The 16,641-nt window shown below is 49.8% G+C and overlaps 1 protein-coding gene across 1 annotated transcript in view; it reads right to left on the bottom strand.

Annotated features, from left to right (window-relative positions):
- Window positions 1-16,641, bottom strand: part of TBC1D16 (TBC1 domain family member 16) — a 73,026-nt gene that overhangs the window by 9,751 nt on the left and 46,634 nt on the right. Inside the window, exons 3-6 of the mRNA XM_004374367.2 lie at window positions 4,421-4,582; window positions 2,744-2,891; window positions 1,696-1,860; window positions 1,014-1,162 (exon numbers count right to left, since the gene is read on the bottom strand). Of these exons, the coding sequence (XP_004374424.1) occupies window positions 1,014-1,162; window positions 1,696-1,860; window positions 2,744-2,891; window positions 4,421-4,582 (624 nt within the window). The remainder of the gene's footprint in view (window positions 1-1,013; window positions 1,163-1,695; window positions 1,861-2,743; window positions 2,892-4,420; window positions 4,583-16,641) is intronic.

Here is a 16,641-nt window from a genome sequence, read left to right as displayed (position 1 = left end):
ATCAGCAGGCACACAGCGTCAGCAGGCACACAGCGTCAGCGAGCAGGCACACGGCGTCAGCAGGCACACGGAATCAGCAGGCACACAGCGTCAGCGAGCAGGCACACGGCATCAGCAAGCACGCACACGGCGTCAGTGACCAGGCACACAGCGTCAGCAAGCACATAGCTTCAGCAGGCACACGGTGTCAGTGACCAGGCACACGGCATCAGTGAGCACACAGCGTCAGCAGGCCCATGGCGTCAGTGACCAGGCACACGGCGTCAGTGAGCAGGCACACGGCGTCAGGAGGCACACGGCGTCAGTGAGCAGGCGTGCGGCGTCAGTGACCAGGCACACGGCATCAGTGACCAGGCACATGGCATCAGTGACAGGCACACGGCGTCAGTGAGCAGGCGCGCGGCGTCAGTGAGCAGGCACACAGCATAAGCAGGCACACGGCGTCAGTGAGCAGGCGCACGGCGTCAGTGAGCAGGCACACGGCGTCAGTGAGCAGGCACACGGCGTCAGTGACAGGCACACAGCCTCAGCGGGCACAATCACTCCAGGGACGGGCCTTCCCTGTGCGCCCAGGCCCAGGATGGGAACTGGGATGCTGCTGCTCGTGTCTCCCCAGAGTCCCTGACGGGTGGATGCTGTGTACCCCAGGGTGTCCCACAGGTCACGGCTCCCCGAGAGGAGGTCTGACCGCAGCCCACGAGTGGGGAAGCTCCAGGACGCCCCCTGCAGGCTGTGCCCCCACCCCCGTGCTCAGTGAATGAAGAACAAGTCCAGTACCCTGACATGGGAGCTAAAGACCTGCATCTGGAGGCAGGAGAGCTGGGGTAATGGCTGCACTTACCAGCCCCATCGCTCCCGTTCCTGGGAGACCCATCTTCCAAAGAAACCATGGGTCATGAAACATATTATCGATGCTGAACTGCACCGCAAATTAACTTTTCAAATGACATTTCCATTGTGGTCAGTGGGGAGGGCCTCGGTGTGGGACGGCGGGAAGTGAGGGCTGGCCTTACCGTTTCTGCTGGATCTCCAAGTACTGCTTTCGTTTCTGCACCCGCAGCGCCTCCCGCTCCTCCGACGTGGACTCGGGGCTGTAATAGCGCAGCAGGAAGGGCCAGACCTCCCCCCGGATTGACACATCAATGCCGCCAAAGAAAATGGCCTGCAGGAAGCGGCAGACGTTGGGGAGGGGGTAAACCAGGGCAGCTCAAAGACCCCCCAGCCCCCGAGATGGGTGTCGTGGTGGCTTTGGTTCGATCTGCTGACAGCTGATGCCTTGATTCAGATGGCGGCAATTTGCACATGTTTAGAAGGGGAAAGGGCCGGCCCTCCATTCCCAGCCGAGCCACAGACCCGGCTCATTTCAATGTCAATAACCCCCCCGGGGTGGCGTTCAGATTAACTTGTGGTTCTCACGTCGCGGCCTAATCCCTGATCTTGGAATTGCTGCGTTTCACCGCAGCCCCTTCTATGCAGGCTGACACCGGGTCCCCCAAACTCTCTTAGCTTTTTGTTTTAACCCAGCAGCTTTGATTGCTTACCAGGGGTGTGTTCACAGCACCTCACACAGGGGAACAGGGCCCTCCCGAGGAGGTGGCCCGTGGTTCGGGGGGTGGCAGCCGGCCCCGCCCCCCCATCCCTGGAGCTCCGGTCTCCCAGGTGGGTGTCTCCCAGGTGGGCGCCGGGCAGCCCTACCTTGCGAAGCTTGTACTCCTCCTCCACCTGGCCCAGCTCGTTGAGGTGGCCGAGCCAGGCCGCCACGTCCACTCGCTTGTGCAGGTCCTCCTCTGGGTGGGTCTCAGACGAGGGTAGCTTGGGACGCCGGATGGAGAACCGCATGCAGGTCTTCTCATCGGCAACCTGCTGGACAGGAGGACAACCGGGGACAATTGGCGTCTCGAACACGCGGCTGCCCGTGCCAGCACCGCTTTTCCCAGGGCTGAAAAGCCCCCTTCTGAAAGGAGGGAAGAGCGACCTCAATGCCCGCAAACGCCTCGCTGGCAAGTGTAATTGGATGTAATTAAAATGAAAATACCTTCATCTCCAAACCCAGCTCCCCTTGCCGGGACCACTGCCCCCCACTCCGACCCCAGCCGCAAAAGCGGGATTCATGTCTGGTGGGGTCCGCCTCCCCTTGGCCAGGAGGCCGGCGATAAATTACATGTGATCGGCCACATACAAAGGGCGCGCTGTTCCGTGCGGGGAGCCAGCCTGTCGGGCCCTCTCCGCGGGGGCAGTCACGACGCGGGCGCAACAGCGGCTGACATTTAATTCAGAAATCAAAGGTTGTTCCGTGGGGAGGTGGGGAGGAGAGAACCACGCTATTGTAATAAGGGCGAGCAGTGGGGGGGTTCGGTGGGAAGGAAGGGAATTTGAAAGTCAGCCCCGGTTCTAATAAGCACATACTGTATCTTAAACAGATAATTAAAGAGCTCTTACCACATTTGTATGTAGATTGAGCAAAATATGGCAGGAGGCCTTGTCAAAACATGACTCTCAAGTGCCCAGCAGAGACTTTGCAAAAGGTCCTGGGGACCCTTTTCAGATCCAAAGCTGCTGCTCTGCCAGCCCCCCACGACCCCAGGTTACCCCCTAGGAGCCCCTGGGCACCCAGACTGCAGCCCCAGCCTGGGAAGAGGGGACAGGAGGGTCTCAGCCTTCCTCCCTCACCCTGTGGCCAGCAGCAGGGGGCGAGGACTCTCCACCCCCAGGGCAGTGTCCACCCATCGGTCCGCGGGGCTACCTGGTCCTTGAGATGCGTCTCGGTGCAGTATTTCCACTGCTGGAACACGTCCGCCAGCTTGTCCAGGCCGCCGTGGTGGAAATGGAAGATCTTGTACTGGCTCTCGCGGCTGGCCACCACCAGCTGGCCGCTGCTGCAGGCCTCATCGCTGAGGGCACAGGGAGACAGAGCACGATGAACAGGCAAACATGGTTTATTTCCGAGTGTGAGCAGAGGCAGGAACGGGAAGCCCCAGGGAGGTGGGCTGTGGGCGGGAGGCACACAGAATGACGCCGGAAGCAAATGCCATCGCCCCTTTGCTAAGGAGGCAAAGTAGCCCCGCTTGGGGGGCTGCTGCTGGGAAGCAGGGCTTGGTTCCCTCCTGTGGGTCCTCCCCGGAGACCTGCTGAGTGACCCTCCCCCTCATGGGCCCCTTCTCTCTGGGAGACCCAGAGTGAATGCTGGGTGTTGGCCGGCCTTGGGTGGGACTGGTATTCAGCCCAGGAGACAAGGTGGGGGGTGCTGGCTCACAGTGCATCCAAGAGGACCTCCTGGAGGGACGGCCTCCATCATGCCCAAGGGCACTCTGGGAGAACGCTCCAGAAAATCTGCTAAACAGCCAGCAGTGCCTGGGCCGTGGCTCTGGACCTGGGGCCCCCCGCCCCCAGCGTCGAGCCTCCAGCCCCTAAACACAGGTGCTTTCTTGGGCAGAGATGGGGCCATCTTGAGTATATAAAGAAGAGGGATTCCATGGGGCTATTCAGCAGGAACCAGTTCCAATCGAGTCGATTCTGACTTGTGGAGACCCCGCGTATGTTAGAACAGCACCTGGGTGATGCAAGCGGTTAACCAGCTCCGCTGTTCCCTGAAAGGTCAGAAGCTCCTTGGAAGCACCTTGGAAGAAAGGCCTGGTAGTCTACTTCCGAAAAATCAGCCACTGAATACCCCATGGAGCACAGTTCTACTCTGACACCCATGGGGTTTCCATGAGTCAGAGACAATTCCACAGCAACTGGTTATGTGAGGCATGGTGGGTCAGTGGTAGAATCCTCGCCTTCCACGGGGGAGACCTGGGTTTGGTTCCTGGCCAACGCACCTCATGCGCAGCCAACCCCCGCCCCGCGCCCCGCCTGTCAGTGGCGGCTTGCATGTTGCTGTGATGCTGAACAGGTTTCAGCGGAGCTTCCAGACTGAGACAGACTAGGAAGAAAGGCCTGGCAATCTACTTCTGAAAATCGGCCAGAGAAAACCCTATAGATCGCAACAGGCCGATCCACAACCAATCATGGGGATGGTGCGGGACCAGGCAGCGTGTCATTCTGTTGTGCACGAGGTCAGCATGAGCCGGGGGTTGACTCCACAGCAGCCGACAGCGAGAACGCTAGGCAGGAAACTAGGCATGATCCCCTGTGGTGAAGAAAGGGGGCCTTGATCCACAAAGCCGCGGTCCCCAGCCCTCTCTGAAGCTGCCTGTTAGGTCTCTTCCCCAAGTCCAGTTGGCTCTCATCACCCTGAAGGCAGGTGGCTAGACCAGACCCCAGGATTGTGGACACCACAGTGAGGCAGTGTTGGTGATGAGGGGGCCAGCCAGCACCCTGCATCCACACCAGGAATTGGAACTGAGCCCCAGCCCTGCCCACCCGCCCGGGCACACTGACAACAGGCCAGCTTCCTTCGGGAGTGGCCGAGGGTCCTGACCTGAAGAAAAGGCGGAGGGAGCGCATGTGCCCCAGGTCCACGCGGAAGACACCGCAGGTCTGCTCCAGCGCACAGCCCCGCTGCGGCTCCTCCCAGCGCGCCGGAGGCAGGAGCCCGTTGCTCTCGGGGAAATGCAGGCTGGTGTCGGCGCTGGACGGGGAGCTGGTGGAACAGGTCATGGGGTGGTCACACATTTCTCTGCATGCCAGCCACGGGGGCGAGGGGTGGGGAGAGCCAGGGGGAAACCAGGGACTCGTTTTAACACACGCTGAGCTTAACACACACATTTACAAAGGCGTGGTCGGACAGCCTCGACAGACACCTGCTGGGTGCAGGTAAGAATCCCATTGCAGGTCAAGTGCACTCACACTGTGATCTGGATAGAAAAGTATCTTCATGATCCAATTCTATTTCAGTTCAACAGAGGCAGTGAGTTGTAGTCATGACAGAAGAGGTCACGCTGATCCTTGCTGTATGGCCTTGGGCAAGTTACTGAGCCTCTCTGAGACTTTGTTTCCTCATTATAGTGAGGACAAGAACAAGGCTTTGTCCTGAGTCCAGAAGAACTAGATGGTGCCCGACTACGACCAATGGCCGCCCTGACAGGGAACACAACAGAGAGCCCCTGATGGAGCAGGAGAAAAGTGGGGTGCAGAACTCAACTTCTAGTAAAAGACCAGACTTAATGGCTTGGTTGAGACTGGAGGGAGCTCGGAAGACATGGCCCCCAGACTCTCTGTTAGGCCAAAACTAAAACCATTCCTGAGGCCAACTCTTCAGACAAAGATTAGACTGGACTATGGGACATAAAATGATACTCGTGAAGAGTGTGCTTCTTAGCTCAAGTAGATACATGAGACTAAATGGGCAGCTCCTGTCTGGAGGTGAGATGAGAAGGCAGAGCGGGTCAGGAGGTGGCTGAATGGACACGGGAAATCCGGGGTGGGAAGGAGGAGTGTGCTGTCACAGTATAGGGAGACCAACTAGGGTCACATAACAATACATGTACAAATTTTTGTATGAGAGACTAACTTAAGTTGTACACTTTCACTTAAAGCACAATAATTAAAAAAAAAAAAGCACAAGGCTTTGTGTAGAACAAGTGACTACAAAGTGCTCAGCACAGTAACTGTTTCCTGATCATTTTAGACAACACGGGGCTTCCGTTTGGGTTTAAAGGGCTTCACTGAAAAATTCTTGATTCAGTGGAGCCATGGAGGCTGGATGAAGCCCTGAAACGACTGCCCTGAGATCATCTTTACACCTTAAACCAAAAATATCCCCTGACGTCTTCTCAAAACCGAACAATAGTTTAGCTTAACTACTAAAGAATGTCTGCCTTGAGCACGGTGCTCTTTTCCGATCTGTCCATATGGGATCAAACTGACAACAGCAACTCGAAAGGTTAGATAGGAACCTTAGGAGGCAGTGAGTTTATGTTAATGGGGGAGGAACAACTCGGAAAAGGAGGTGAGAATGGTTGTACAACTGGAAGAATGTAATCAATGTCACTGAATTGTACATGCAGAAGCTATTGAATTGGTGTATGTTCTGCTGTGTATATTCTCAACAACAACAAAAAGAAAATAAATTATTAAAAAAATGTATTGGTTCAGACTATGGTTCTGTAAGGAAACCCTGGGTTATTAGTACTATTAATAATAATTATGAACATTGATTGAACACTTAGCATGGACCTGTGTTAGCCACTTTTCACGTGCTTTAACTGCATATAATCCTCACAAATACGCCCACGAAATGATAGTGTTATTACTCCCATTGTACAGAAGAGGAAACAGAGGCCCAGAGAGGTTAATAACTTGCCCAAGGTCACATAGCTAACAGGTGGCAGAGCTGGAACTGGATCCCAGCTGACTGGCTTTGTGGCCCACGCTCTTGCTGGCATATTTCACTGCCTGGAAGTCCGCGGTTTGGCAATACGACCCTGTTTATTCCAGTTTTTTAATTCATGAATTTGTTTACACCCCCAACTGCAAAACACTTTATTACATGGATTCAGCCACACGACAGGTTAAGTCCCACCTCTTGAGACTTACTAGCGACATCTAAAGAACGCATGACAAAATAGGATCGAACCAAAAGGCAGGTCTCTGTCCTCGACCGATCCCAGCCTCCTACGCGGGAGCCGCCGGCACTTCTGCTCCCAATGGAGCGCACAGAGGAAACGTGTCGGAGGCGCTTACGCCAGAGGCACCTCGTCCTCAGTTAGGTTCCAATCTCGAAAGGAAGCTATTTTGGATGGTTCGAGCTCAGTCCTTCCTCACGTGGAACTTCCTCAAAGAGAATGATGGACCTTTCTAGACCCTTTGTTTGTTCTAGAACATACCAGACCTGGTGTGTGGTGTGCGGCTGTTCTCCCCCACCTGTCTGAGAGGCAAGCAGTGCCAGTTCTCCAGTTCTGTGGGGCCCCGGGCTCCCCCAGGAACATATCAGTTGCCGTGGAGTCGACTCTAACTCAGACTCTACCTCGTGGTGGTGACGCCATGTGTGTCAGAGTAGGACTGTGCTCCATAGGGTTATCAGTGGCCGGTTTGGGGGAAGTAGATCGCCAGGCCTTTCTTCCAAGGCACCTCTGGTTGGACTCCAACCTCCAACCTTTTGGTGAGCAGCTGAGTGCTTAACCATTTGCACCACCAGGGACTCCCCCAGGACACACACTCAGGTGAAAACAGACGGCTGGAGAGGGCGGTGGGTAGATGGGGCATGTGATGGTGGTCCCACAGCCAACAGAGACCAGAAAGGCGGAAGGACTGGCTGTCTTCCGGAGTGGACCCTGACTGGGTGGCACCAGGAAGTCATTGTCTGCAAAACAAGGCGGGCAGCAGGTCTGAAGACAGCCCCCCACCATGCCACTTCACGCCGCAATGTATAATCTGCTTATTGAACAATGAGGCCGCCTCGTGGGGGAAGCACGAGCTCAGCGGGCTCAGGGCCAGCCCGTCCACTTGCCTCTAAGCCCGGTTGCAGAGGGTTGCCCAAAGGCGGTGTCACTGTCCGACTCTGCCCCCACCCCCGCCACCACACTGCTCCCAGCACAAGCTCCATGCCCTGCACAGCACTCTTCGTCTTGAAACCAGATTGTAAGAGCAAAGCTCCACAACTGTGGCCTGGGAAGGGGCCACCCACACCTTTCCGAAGCAACCTGCCTCCAGGCAGAACTCTCGTTGTCACTGTTGTTAGATGCCATCCAGTCACCTCCCTACTCCTAGTGACCCCATGGGACAGAGTAGATTCTCCACAGGGTTTCCTAGTCTGTAATCTTGACGGGGAAACCCTGGTGGCACAGTGGTTAAGAGCTACAGTTGCTAACCAAAAGGTTAGTAGTTTGAATCCACCAGGCACTCTTTGGAAACCCTATGGGGCAGTTCTACTCTGTCCTATAGGGTTGCTATGAGTTGGAATCAACTCTACGGCAAGGGGTTTGGTTTGTTGGTTTAATCTTGATGGGAGCAGACTGCCAGTCTTTCTTCTGTGGAGCCGTCGAGTGGGTTCCAACTGCCAACCTTTTGGTTAGCAGCAGAGCACTTAACCATTGCACCACCAGGGCTCCGTTTAACCCATTTTATAACTCATTTCCTCAGGGGCGAATTATTTACATTAATTACTTAATTCATTCATTCAAGACACTATGCTCAGGAGCTTCAGCTGGGGTTTCACAGGTTCAAGGCTGAGCAAAGTTGATGGAAGCTCAGCTTTCCGTTTATTTAGGGTCCACGTCACAGCAGATGCTGACATCCCTGGGTGGTGCAAATGGTCAAGCACTTGGCTGCTAACCAAAAGGTTGCCTGTTCAAATCCACCCAGAGGTGCCTCAGAAGAAAGGCCTGGCAATCTACCTCCCAAAGATCAGCCCTTGAGAACCGTATGGAGCATAGTTCTACTCTGACACACATGGGGTGGTCACGAGTTAGAAATGACTCAAAGGCAGCTGGTTACAGCAGATACCACCCTGCACGGTTATCTAGGACTATGTCTGTTTCCCCGTGGGCGCCACGGGATTGGGGGCTGGATCTTTTTGCTTCTTTATCCCCACCCCCCAGCACCGGCCTGTCGTGGAACACAGAGTCATTTAAAACTCGTGGTTGGAATGGAAATGAAATATGCCTGGGAACTTTGAAGTCATAGGAAAAAAACTTTTAAAAGAAATAAAATCTGGGGAAAATTTGAAATATGTACAGTTTTTAGTTTTTACTATCTCATTACACGTGCAGAGTAATCTGGTTTTAAGAATACTAATATGTGCTGCATGTAATCTGATCTGTTCATAAAATTAGTATGTGCGGTACATTAAAATGGAAAGGACGGTCCATTCCGGCGGTAACTCCTGACTTGCTGGAAAGTTAAGCGTGTTTTACAAATAAAACGCGCAGACAGTCAGCTTTAGGAAATGTAGCATTTTTTAGCTTTGGTCATTTTCTGAGAATCACCAAAATGCAAAAACCAGAAACAAAAAAGAGAAACCAGCGGTTCTCCAGCGCAACGGAGGGGTTGCCCTGTCCACCTAGAAACCTACGCGACGTCAGATCACGGTCATGATCTAAGCGGCCTCAGGTTCTTTGCTCATCCCATCAAGAGTGGGGCCTGTTACCCGCTGCGGCCTTCTTAAAACAGAACAGTAGTTTATCTTAACTAGTAAAGCATGTCCGCCTTGAGGTTGTACTCTTTTAAGATCTATCTATACGGGATCAGGAGCCTTGGGGGCGCAGGGGTTAAGAGCTGGGCTGCTAACAAGAAAGGTCACCAGCCCCTCCTTGGAAACCCTAGGGGGCAGTTCTACTCTGTCCTATAGGGTCGCTATGAGCCGGAATCGACTCGACGGCAATGGGTTTGGTTTTGGTATACGAAATCAAATTGGCAACAGCAATTAGAAAGGTTAGATAGGAAGCTTAGGGGCAGTGAGTTTGTGTTAATGGGGGACGAACAACTCAGAAAAGGAGGCTGAGAACGGTTGCACGACTTGAAGAAAGTAATCGATGTCACTGAATTGTACATGTAGAACTACTGAACTGGTGTATGCTCTGCTGTGGATCGTCTCAACAACAACAACAAATAAAAAATTATAAAAACAATGGTGAGTGAAAAAGTTGCAGAAACATATCTACAGGTTACTATTTATGTGTATTTTTAAAAAGTCAAACAAGAAAATATACTGTTTAAAAAAAAAAAAAGCATGTCACCCGTTTCCCCACCCTGGGGGCCCTGGCAACGCTCTGACCACAGAATGTGGCCACGGTGACGTTATGTGAGTTCTGGAGCCAGGGCCTCGAGAAGCCTTGCAGCTCTGCCTTCTTCTCGTCCTGGGACCCTCCTGCCTCCGTGTAACGACAAGAGACCACGGAGTGGGAGACCTAGCTGACAGCTGCATCAAGGCCCCAAAACATGCAAATAGAGGCCATTTCAGACCTTCTTCCCCAGCTGAGCCTCCAGACGGCTGCAGCCACCTGAGTAAACCCAGGAGAAACCAGCAGAACAGGGAGTTCAGAGGTAGAATTCTCGACTTCCATGCAGGAGACCTGGGTTCGACTCCCAACCAATGCACCTCGTGCACAGCTACCACCCGTCTGTCCGTGGAGGCTTGCGTGTTGCTATGATGCGGAACAGGTTTCAGTGGAGCTTCCAACTAAGATGGTAGAGGAAGAAAGGCCTGGTGATCTACTTCTGAAAATCAGCCAACGAAAGCCCTATGGATCACAAGGGACAGATCTGCAACCATCATGCGGCTGGCGCAGGACCGGGCAGCGTTTTACGCCATTGTGCATGGGGTTGCCATGAGTCTGAGGTCAACTCAATGGCAGCTCAACAGCAACAATGTGCCTAGCTCAAGCTGAAGAACCACGAGCAAGTAAAAGGTGATCATTCCAAGGTGCAGAATTTAGGGTCACCTGTTACTCAGCAATAATTAACAGACACAGACAGGAAGCGTCTGTTTTCAGAGAGAGCTAGAGGGGGTTGGAAGAAACCCCTAAACTTACTGAATTGTGGTTCTCAAGGTCAAAGGAACCTTGGGGCCAGATTTGAACAGCTTTTTAAATATCCAGATCTTTAAATGTGTTGGTGCTTTTCTTCATCCTGAGCCTGATGAACCAGCTGAACACAAGTTGACGGCCTCTAGGTTCTAGAAATGAGAGGGTCTCTGGCAGGGGAGTGGACACTGTCCACTCAGTGGTCTAAAGTCCCGTGAGGATGGGAACAAGTGTCCCCCAGGCCAGCCCATCTCCCCAGGTGTGCACCCACTATTTCCAAATGCCCGGAGCACTGGCCCCCTGCTGTCTCTCCAGCTTTGCTAAAGCTAGTTGCCATCAAGTCAGTTTCAACTCAGGGCAAACTCATGTGTGTCAGAGTAGAACTGTGCTCCATAAGGTTTTCAGTGGCTAGTTTTTTGGAAGTAGGTTGCCAGGTCTTTCTTCCAAGGTATGTCTGGGTGGACTCAAACAGCCAATCTTATGGTTAACGGCCGAGCACATTAACCATTTGCACCACCCAGGGACTACCTCTCTATCTTGTTGTTGTTGGTTAGGTGCTGTCGAGTCGATTCTGACTCATAGCGACCCCATGTGACACAGCAGAATTACCCCATAAGGTCTTCTTGGCTGTAATCTTTACAGGAGCAGGTTGCTAGGTCAGAGTCGCTGGGCGGGTTTGAACCACCAACCTTTCAGTTAACAGCCGTTGTGCCACCAGGCTCTTTCTCTTCATCTTAAGAGGGTCCAAACCAACCTCATCATGTCTGGTCTCCGCTTCTGGTCTCCTGAATGCTGTGCTTCCTCCTTATTTTTGATAACAGGCCCACCATCGTTGCAGGCCCCCAGGCCCAAATCTCCAGGCATAGCTACCTTCTCCCTTCCGGCCTGCCCACACCTGTTAGGCCCATCGCTACAATTTCTGGCACCAACATCTTCCTCTCCAGTCCTGTGTCCCAAGCCGTGGCCTGAGCTTGTTACCCGCCTGCAGGTTTCTGCAATAACCTCCTACAGAACCTCCAGCTGATCCATCGTCCTGTCTGCTCTTCGCTTCCCGATTTATCTTCTAAAAGCATATTTTAAAACCATTAAAAAAAAAAAAAAAGGCCAAAGAACAAACTGGGAAATACATATAAGGACTGATATCTTTACGATGTAAAAAAGTATATAAATCAAACCAAAATAAGCAAAAAAAAAAAAAAAAAAAAAAAAAAAAAAGAATGCCCAACAGAAAAACAGCAAAAAGACAAGAAAGAAAGAAAACAAAATAACTAATTCACTAGAGGAAAAAAAAAAATACAAATAACCAATAAAAATTTAATCTCAAGTCTATTGAAATAAATGCAAATTGAAACAAGGGGAAAATTTGGAGGAAAGGTCCATAAAACTGGCAATAATTTAAAAAATTACACTATCTAGTGTAGGCAAGGGTTTGGGGAAACACACTTTTGCATAGCTGGTAAGGCTGTAAACTGGCCAAATTCCTCTGAATGCAATTGGGAAATAGGTCGCAAAAGGCTTAAAAATGTTTATGCATTTGACCCTTTCCTTGCATTTCTAGGAAATAATACTAAGAAAGTACAGCGGTAACCACAAAAACACATGCATGTACAGATGCCGAAAAAGCACCTGTCAGCCAAGCAGGACCAGAAGGGAATCTCCTCAAACTGACAAAGGGTACCTGCAAAAACGCTACAGTTAACATCATACTTAGTGGTAAAAGGCTGGATTGTTTCCCCTAAAATCAGGAACAGAGACCTTAGGTGGTGCAAAAGAGTGCACTCGGCTGCTAACCAAAAGGTTAGAGGGTCGAGTCCACCCAGAGGTGCCTCACAAGAAAGGCCTGGTGATCTACTTCTGAAAAGTCAGCCATTGAAAGCCCTATGGAGCACTGTTCTACCGACACACACGGTGTCGCCGTGAGTCAGGGTCGACTTGACGGCACCTGGTTAAGCTCAGGAACAAGGTGAGGATAGCTGCTTTCACCACCTCTCTTCCATGTCGCCCTGCGTGCTCCAGCCCTTGCATAAGACACGGGAAAGAAACAAAAGGCATAAAGATCAGAAAAGCAGAAGTAAAATGGTTCCTATTTGCAGACGATACGATTCTTTACATGAAAAATCCCATGGAATCTACAAAAATACTATAGCGCTAATAAGGAAAATTAGCAAGATTGCCGGATAAACGTTAATGTAGAAAAATTATCTTCTTAAACACTAGAAGAAACAAGTAGAAAATGAAATTTAAAAATTCTATTTACAGTAGGCAAAAAAAAAAAAAACCACATAAAATACTTAGGAATAAGTCTAACAAAAGATATTAAAGACCTCTACATTGAAAAATAAAAAACACTGTTGCAAAAAATTAAAGAAGACCTAAATAATGGAGAGATATATCATGTCCACACACGGAAAGCTCAACATCGTGAAGATCTTGGCAGTGTTGCCAAACTGATCTACAGATTCAACACAATCCCAATCAAGATTCCAGCAGGCTTCTTTTCGGTAGAAATTAACAAGTTGACTCTAAAATTTATATGGAAATGCAAAAGACCTAGAACAACCAAAACGATTATGAAAAGGAAGTACAAAGTTGACGGACCTATCTGATTTTAAGACTTATCACAAAGCTACAGTTTGGTATGGGCAAAAAGATAGACTTTTAGATCAAGGGAACAGGATAGAGAGTCCAGAAATAGACCTACACAAACATGATCAATTGATTTTTGACAAAAGTACGAAGACAATTCAATGGAGAAAAGATAGCTTTTCAACAAATGGTGTTGGACCAACTGGATGTCTATCTGAAAAAAATTAACATCAATCCTTTCTTCATGCAGTACACAAAAATTAACTCAATGTGGATTACAGACCTACATGCAAAACCTAAAACTGTAAGCAAAGATGTCACTTTGATGGCTAAGGTGTGCCTGACCCAAGCCAAGGTCTTTCCAGTTGCCTCATATGCATGTGAAAGCTCAACAATGAAAAAAGAAGACAGAAGACTTGATGCATTTGAATTGTGCTATTGGTGAAGAGTATGAAATATACCATGGATTGCTGTGAATACGAAAAGGCATTCAACTGTGTGGCTCGTAACAAATTATGGATAACACTGAGAAGAATGGGAATTCGAGAACACTATATTGTGTCCATGCGGAACCGGTACATAGACCAAGAGGAAGTCCTTCAAACAGAACACAGGGATACTACATGGTTTAAAATAGGAAAAGGTGTGCCATCAGGGTTGTATCTTTTCACTATACTTATTCAATCTGTATGCTGAGCAAATAACTCAAGAGGCTGGACTATACGAAGAAGAACATCACATCAGGATGGAGGAAGACTCATTAACAACCTGTGTTATGAAGATGACACAACCTTGCTTGCTGAAAAGGAAGAGGACTTGAAGCACTTACTGATCAAAGACTACAGCCTTTACACCTCAACATAAAACAAAAATCCTCACAACTGGACCAATAAGCAACATTATGATAAACGGAGGGAAGATTGAAGTTGTCAAGGATTTCATTTTCCTTGGATCCACAATCAACACCCATGGAAGCAGCAGTCAAGAAATCAAAGGACTCATTGCATTGGGCAAATCTGCTGGAAAAGACCTCTTTAAGGTGTTGAAAAGCACTTTGAGGACTAAGGTGCACCTGACCCAAGCCATAGTATTCTCAATTGAATCATATGCATGCAAAAGCTGGACAATAAATAAGGAAGAGCGAAGAAGAACTGACACCCTTAAACTGTGGTGCTGGCGAAGAATCTTGAATATACCATGAACTGCGAGAAGAATGAACAGATCTGTCCTGGAAGAAGTACAACCAGAATTCTCCTCAGAAGCAAGGATGGTGAGACTACATCTCACATACTTTGGACATGTTGTCAGGAGGGATCAATCCCTGGAGAAGGACATAATGCTTGGTAAAGTACAGGGTCAGTGAAAAACAGGTGGACCCTCAACAAGATGGATTGACACAGTGGCTGCAACAATGGGCTCAAGCATAACAACAATTGTGAGGATGGCGCAGGACCGGGCAGTGTTTCGTTCTGTTGTACACAAGGTTGCTATAAGTCGGAACCGACTTGACGGCATCTAACAATAACAACAATTCATTATCTAGCTTTTGCACGCGTATGAGGCGATTGAAAACACCATGGCTTGGGTCAGGCGCACCTTAGTCCTCACTGGGATACGACTCAGCAATAAAAAGGATGAACTACTGGATAAATCTCAAATGTATTATGTTAAGTGAAAGAAGCCAGACTCAAAAAGTTACACAGCAAGACGCTCAGCACCATGAGTGATCAGGGAAATGCAAATTAAAACCACAAGGAGATACTCCTACACACCGATTAGAATAGCTGAAATTAACCACACCAAGTGTTGACAAGGGCATGGAGGAACTGGAACTCACACACAGTGCCGCTGGGAACGTGAAGTGGTACAACCACTTTGGAAAACGTTTTGGTAGTTTCTTAAAAAAGTTAAACATGCACTTACCACATGATCCACCCATTCAACTCCTAGGTATTTACCACGAGAAATGATAACATATATCTACACACAAAGACTTGTAAATGAATGTTCATAGCAGGCTTATTTGTAATAACTAATAACTGAAAACAACCCAGTATTTATCAACAGGTAAAAGGCTAACCAAATGGTGGTACATACATACACATATCACAGTAACAAGCAATGGATTACTGATACACACAGCAGTGTGGATACATCACAAAATCTTTATGCTGAGTGAAAGAAGCCAGACAGAAAAAGGGTACCCACCAAGTGATTCCACTTACACAAAATTCTAGAAAATGCAAACTAAGCTATAATGACCAAAAGCAGATAAACCATTTCTGGGACAAGGGCAGGAAGGGGGGCTGGATTACAAAGGGACATAAGGAAACTTTTGGGGGGTGATGGGTATGTTCATTATCTTGATCATCGTGATGCTTTCACAGGTGTAGCTACACCTGTGCCGCTGTTGTCAGGTGCTGTCGAGTTGATTTCGACTCGTGTCACAGAGCAGAATTCCCCACAGGGTTTTCTTGGCTGTAATCTTTATAGGAGCAGATTGCCAGGTCTTTTTCCCGAGGAGCTGCTGGGTGGGTTCAAGCCACCAACCTTTCAGTCAGCGGCCAGGTGCTTACCAACTGTGCCACCAGGGCTTCTTCCTATATTGGTATACACAACTACATCTATGTCCAGATATGCATCAGAACTCATCCAAGGTACACGTTCAACAGTGCGGTTTATCGCATGTCAATTATACTTCAACAGCATTTTTAAAAATCCACCAACATTCAGCTCAGTCTTATTCCTAATGTCCCACCAAAGGGGACTGTTTTAATTTATTGTGGCACATTTACATGACAGAACAACATTAACTACAAACCAGTTCCTGGCAAGTCGACTCCGACTCACGGCAGCCCCACGCGTGTCAGAGTAGAACTGTGCTCCATAGGGCTTTCAAAGGCTGGTTTTTCAGAAGCAGGCTGCCAGGCCTTTCTTCTGAAGTGCCTTGGGTAGACTCAAACCACCTAACTTTCAGTTAGCAGCCAAGTGTGTTAACATTATGCACCACCCAGGATCTCCTGTTAAGATGGCCAAAACCCCAAACCAAACCCTCTGCTGCCGAATTGATCCCGACTCATAGCGACCCCAGAGGGTTTCCGAGGCTGTAAATCTCTACAGAGGCAGACTGCCACATCTTTCTCCTGTGGGGCCCATGATGGCAGTACTCCCCAAATTGATCTGCAGCTTCGAGGTAATCCCACCTGACAAGGCAGGGAATCTGTGCACAGGCCGCAGGGACTGACGAGGGGGTGGGATGGAAGCTCTGCTCACCTGTCCCCCATGGGAGATGCTTTGATTTGCTTTGGGGATGATGAAGAGTTTGTGGAATACGTTCAGGAATGGCGAAGGCTGTTCATCTTGCCTCCCAAGGTGGTCCTCTCCCTGTCCCATTCCTGATTCAGCGGCTTCCCATCTCTGCACCGTCGGGTACCACCCCCGGTGGCTGCACTCTTTACATTTGAAGAAGCCAGAATGTTCCACCACTTCTTCACTGTTCCAGTGAAGTCACTGGGGATGGTGTCACCCAGTGCGGTACCTCATGGGGTCCCCCCTCCACGGGTGACTGGAGGACATTAGAAGTTTCCAAAAGTAAATTAGCATAGAGATTTAGCCTCGCAGGTATATTAATACACGGAAGCTGGGCTTACGG

Source organism: Trichechus manatus, unplaced genomic scaffold, assembly GCF_000243295.1.
Source record: "Trichechus manatus latirostris isolate Lorelei unplaced genomic scaffold, TriManLat1.0 scaffold00028, whole genome shotgun sequence".
NCBI lineage: Eukaryota > Metazoa > Chordata > Mammalia > Sirenia > Trichechidae > Trichechus > Trichechus manatus.
This window is presented reverse-complemented; position numbering and strand designations above follow the sequence as displayed.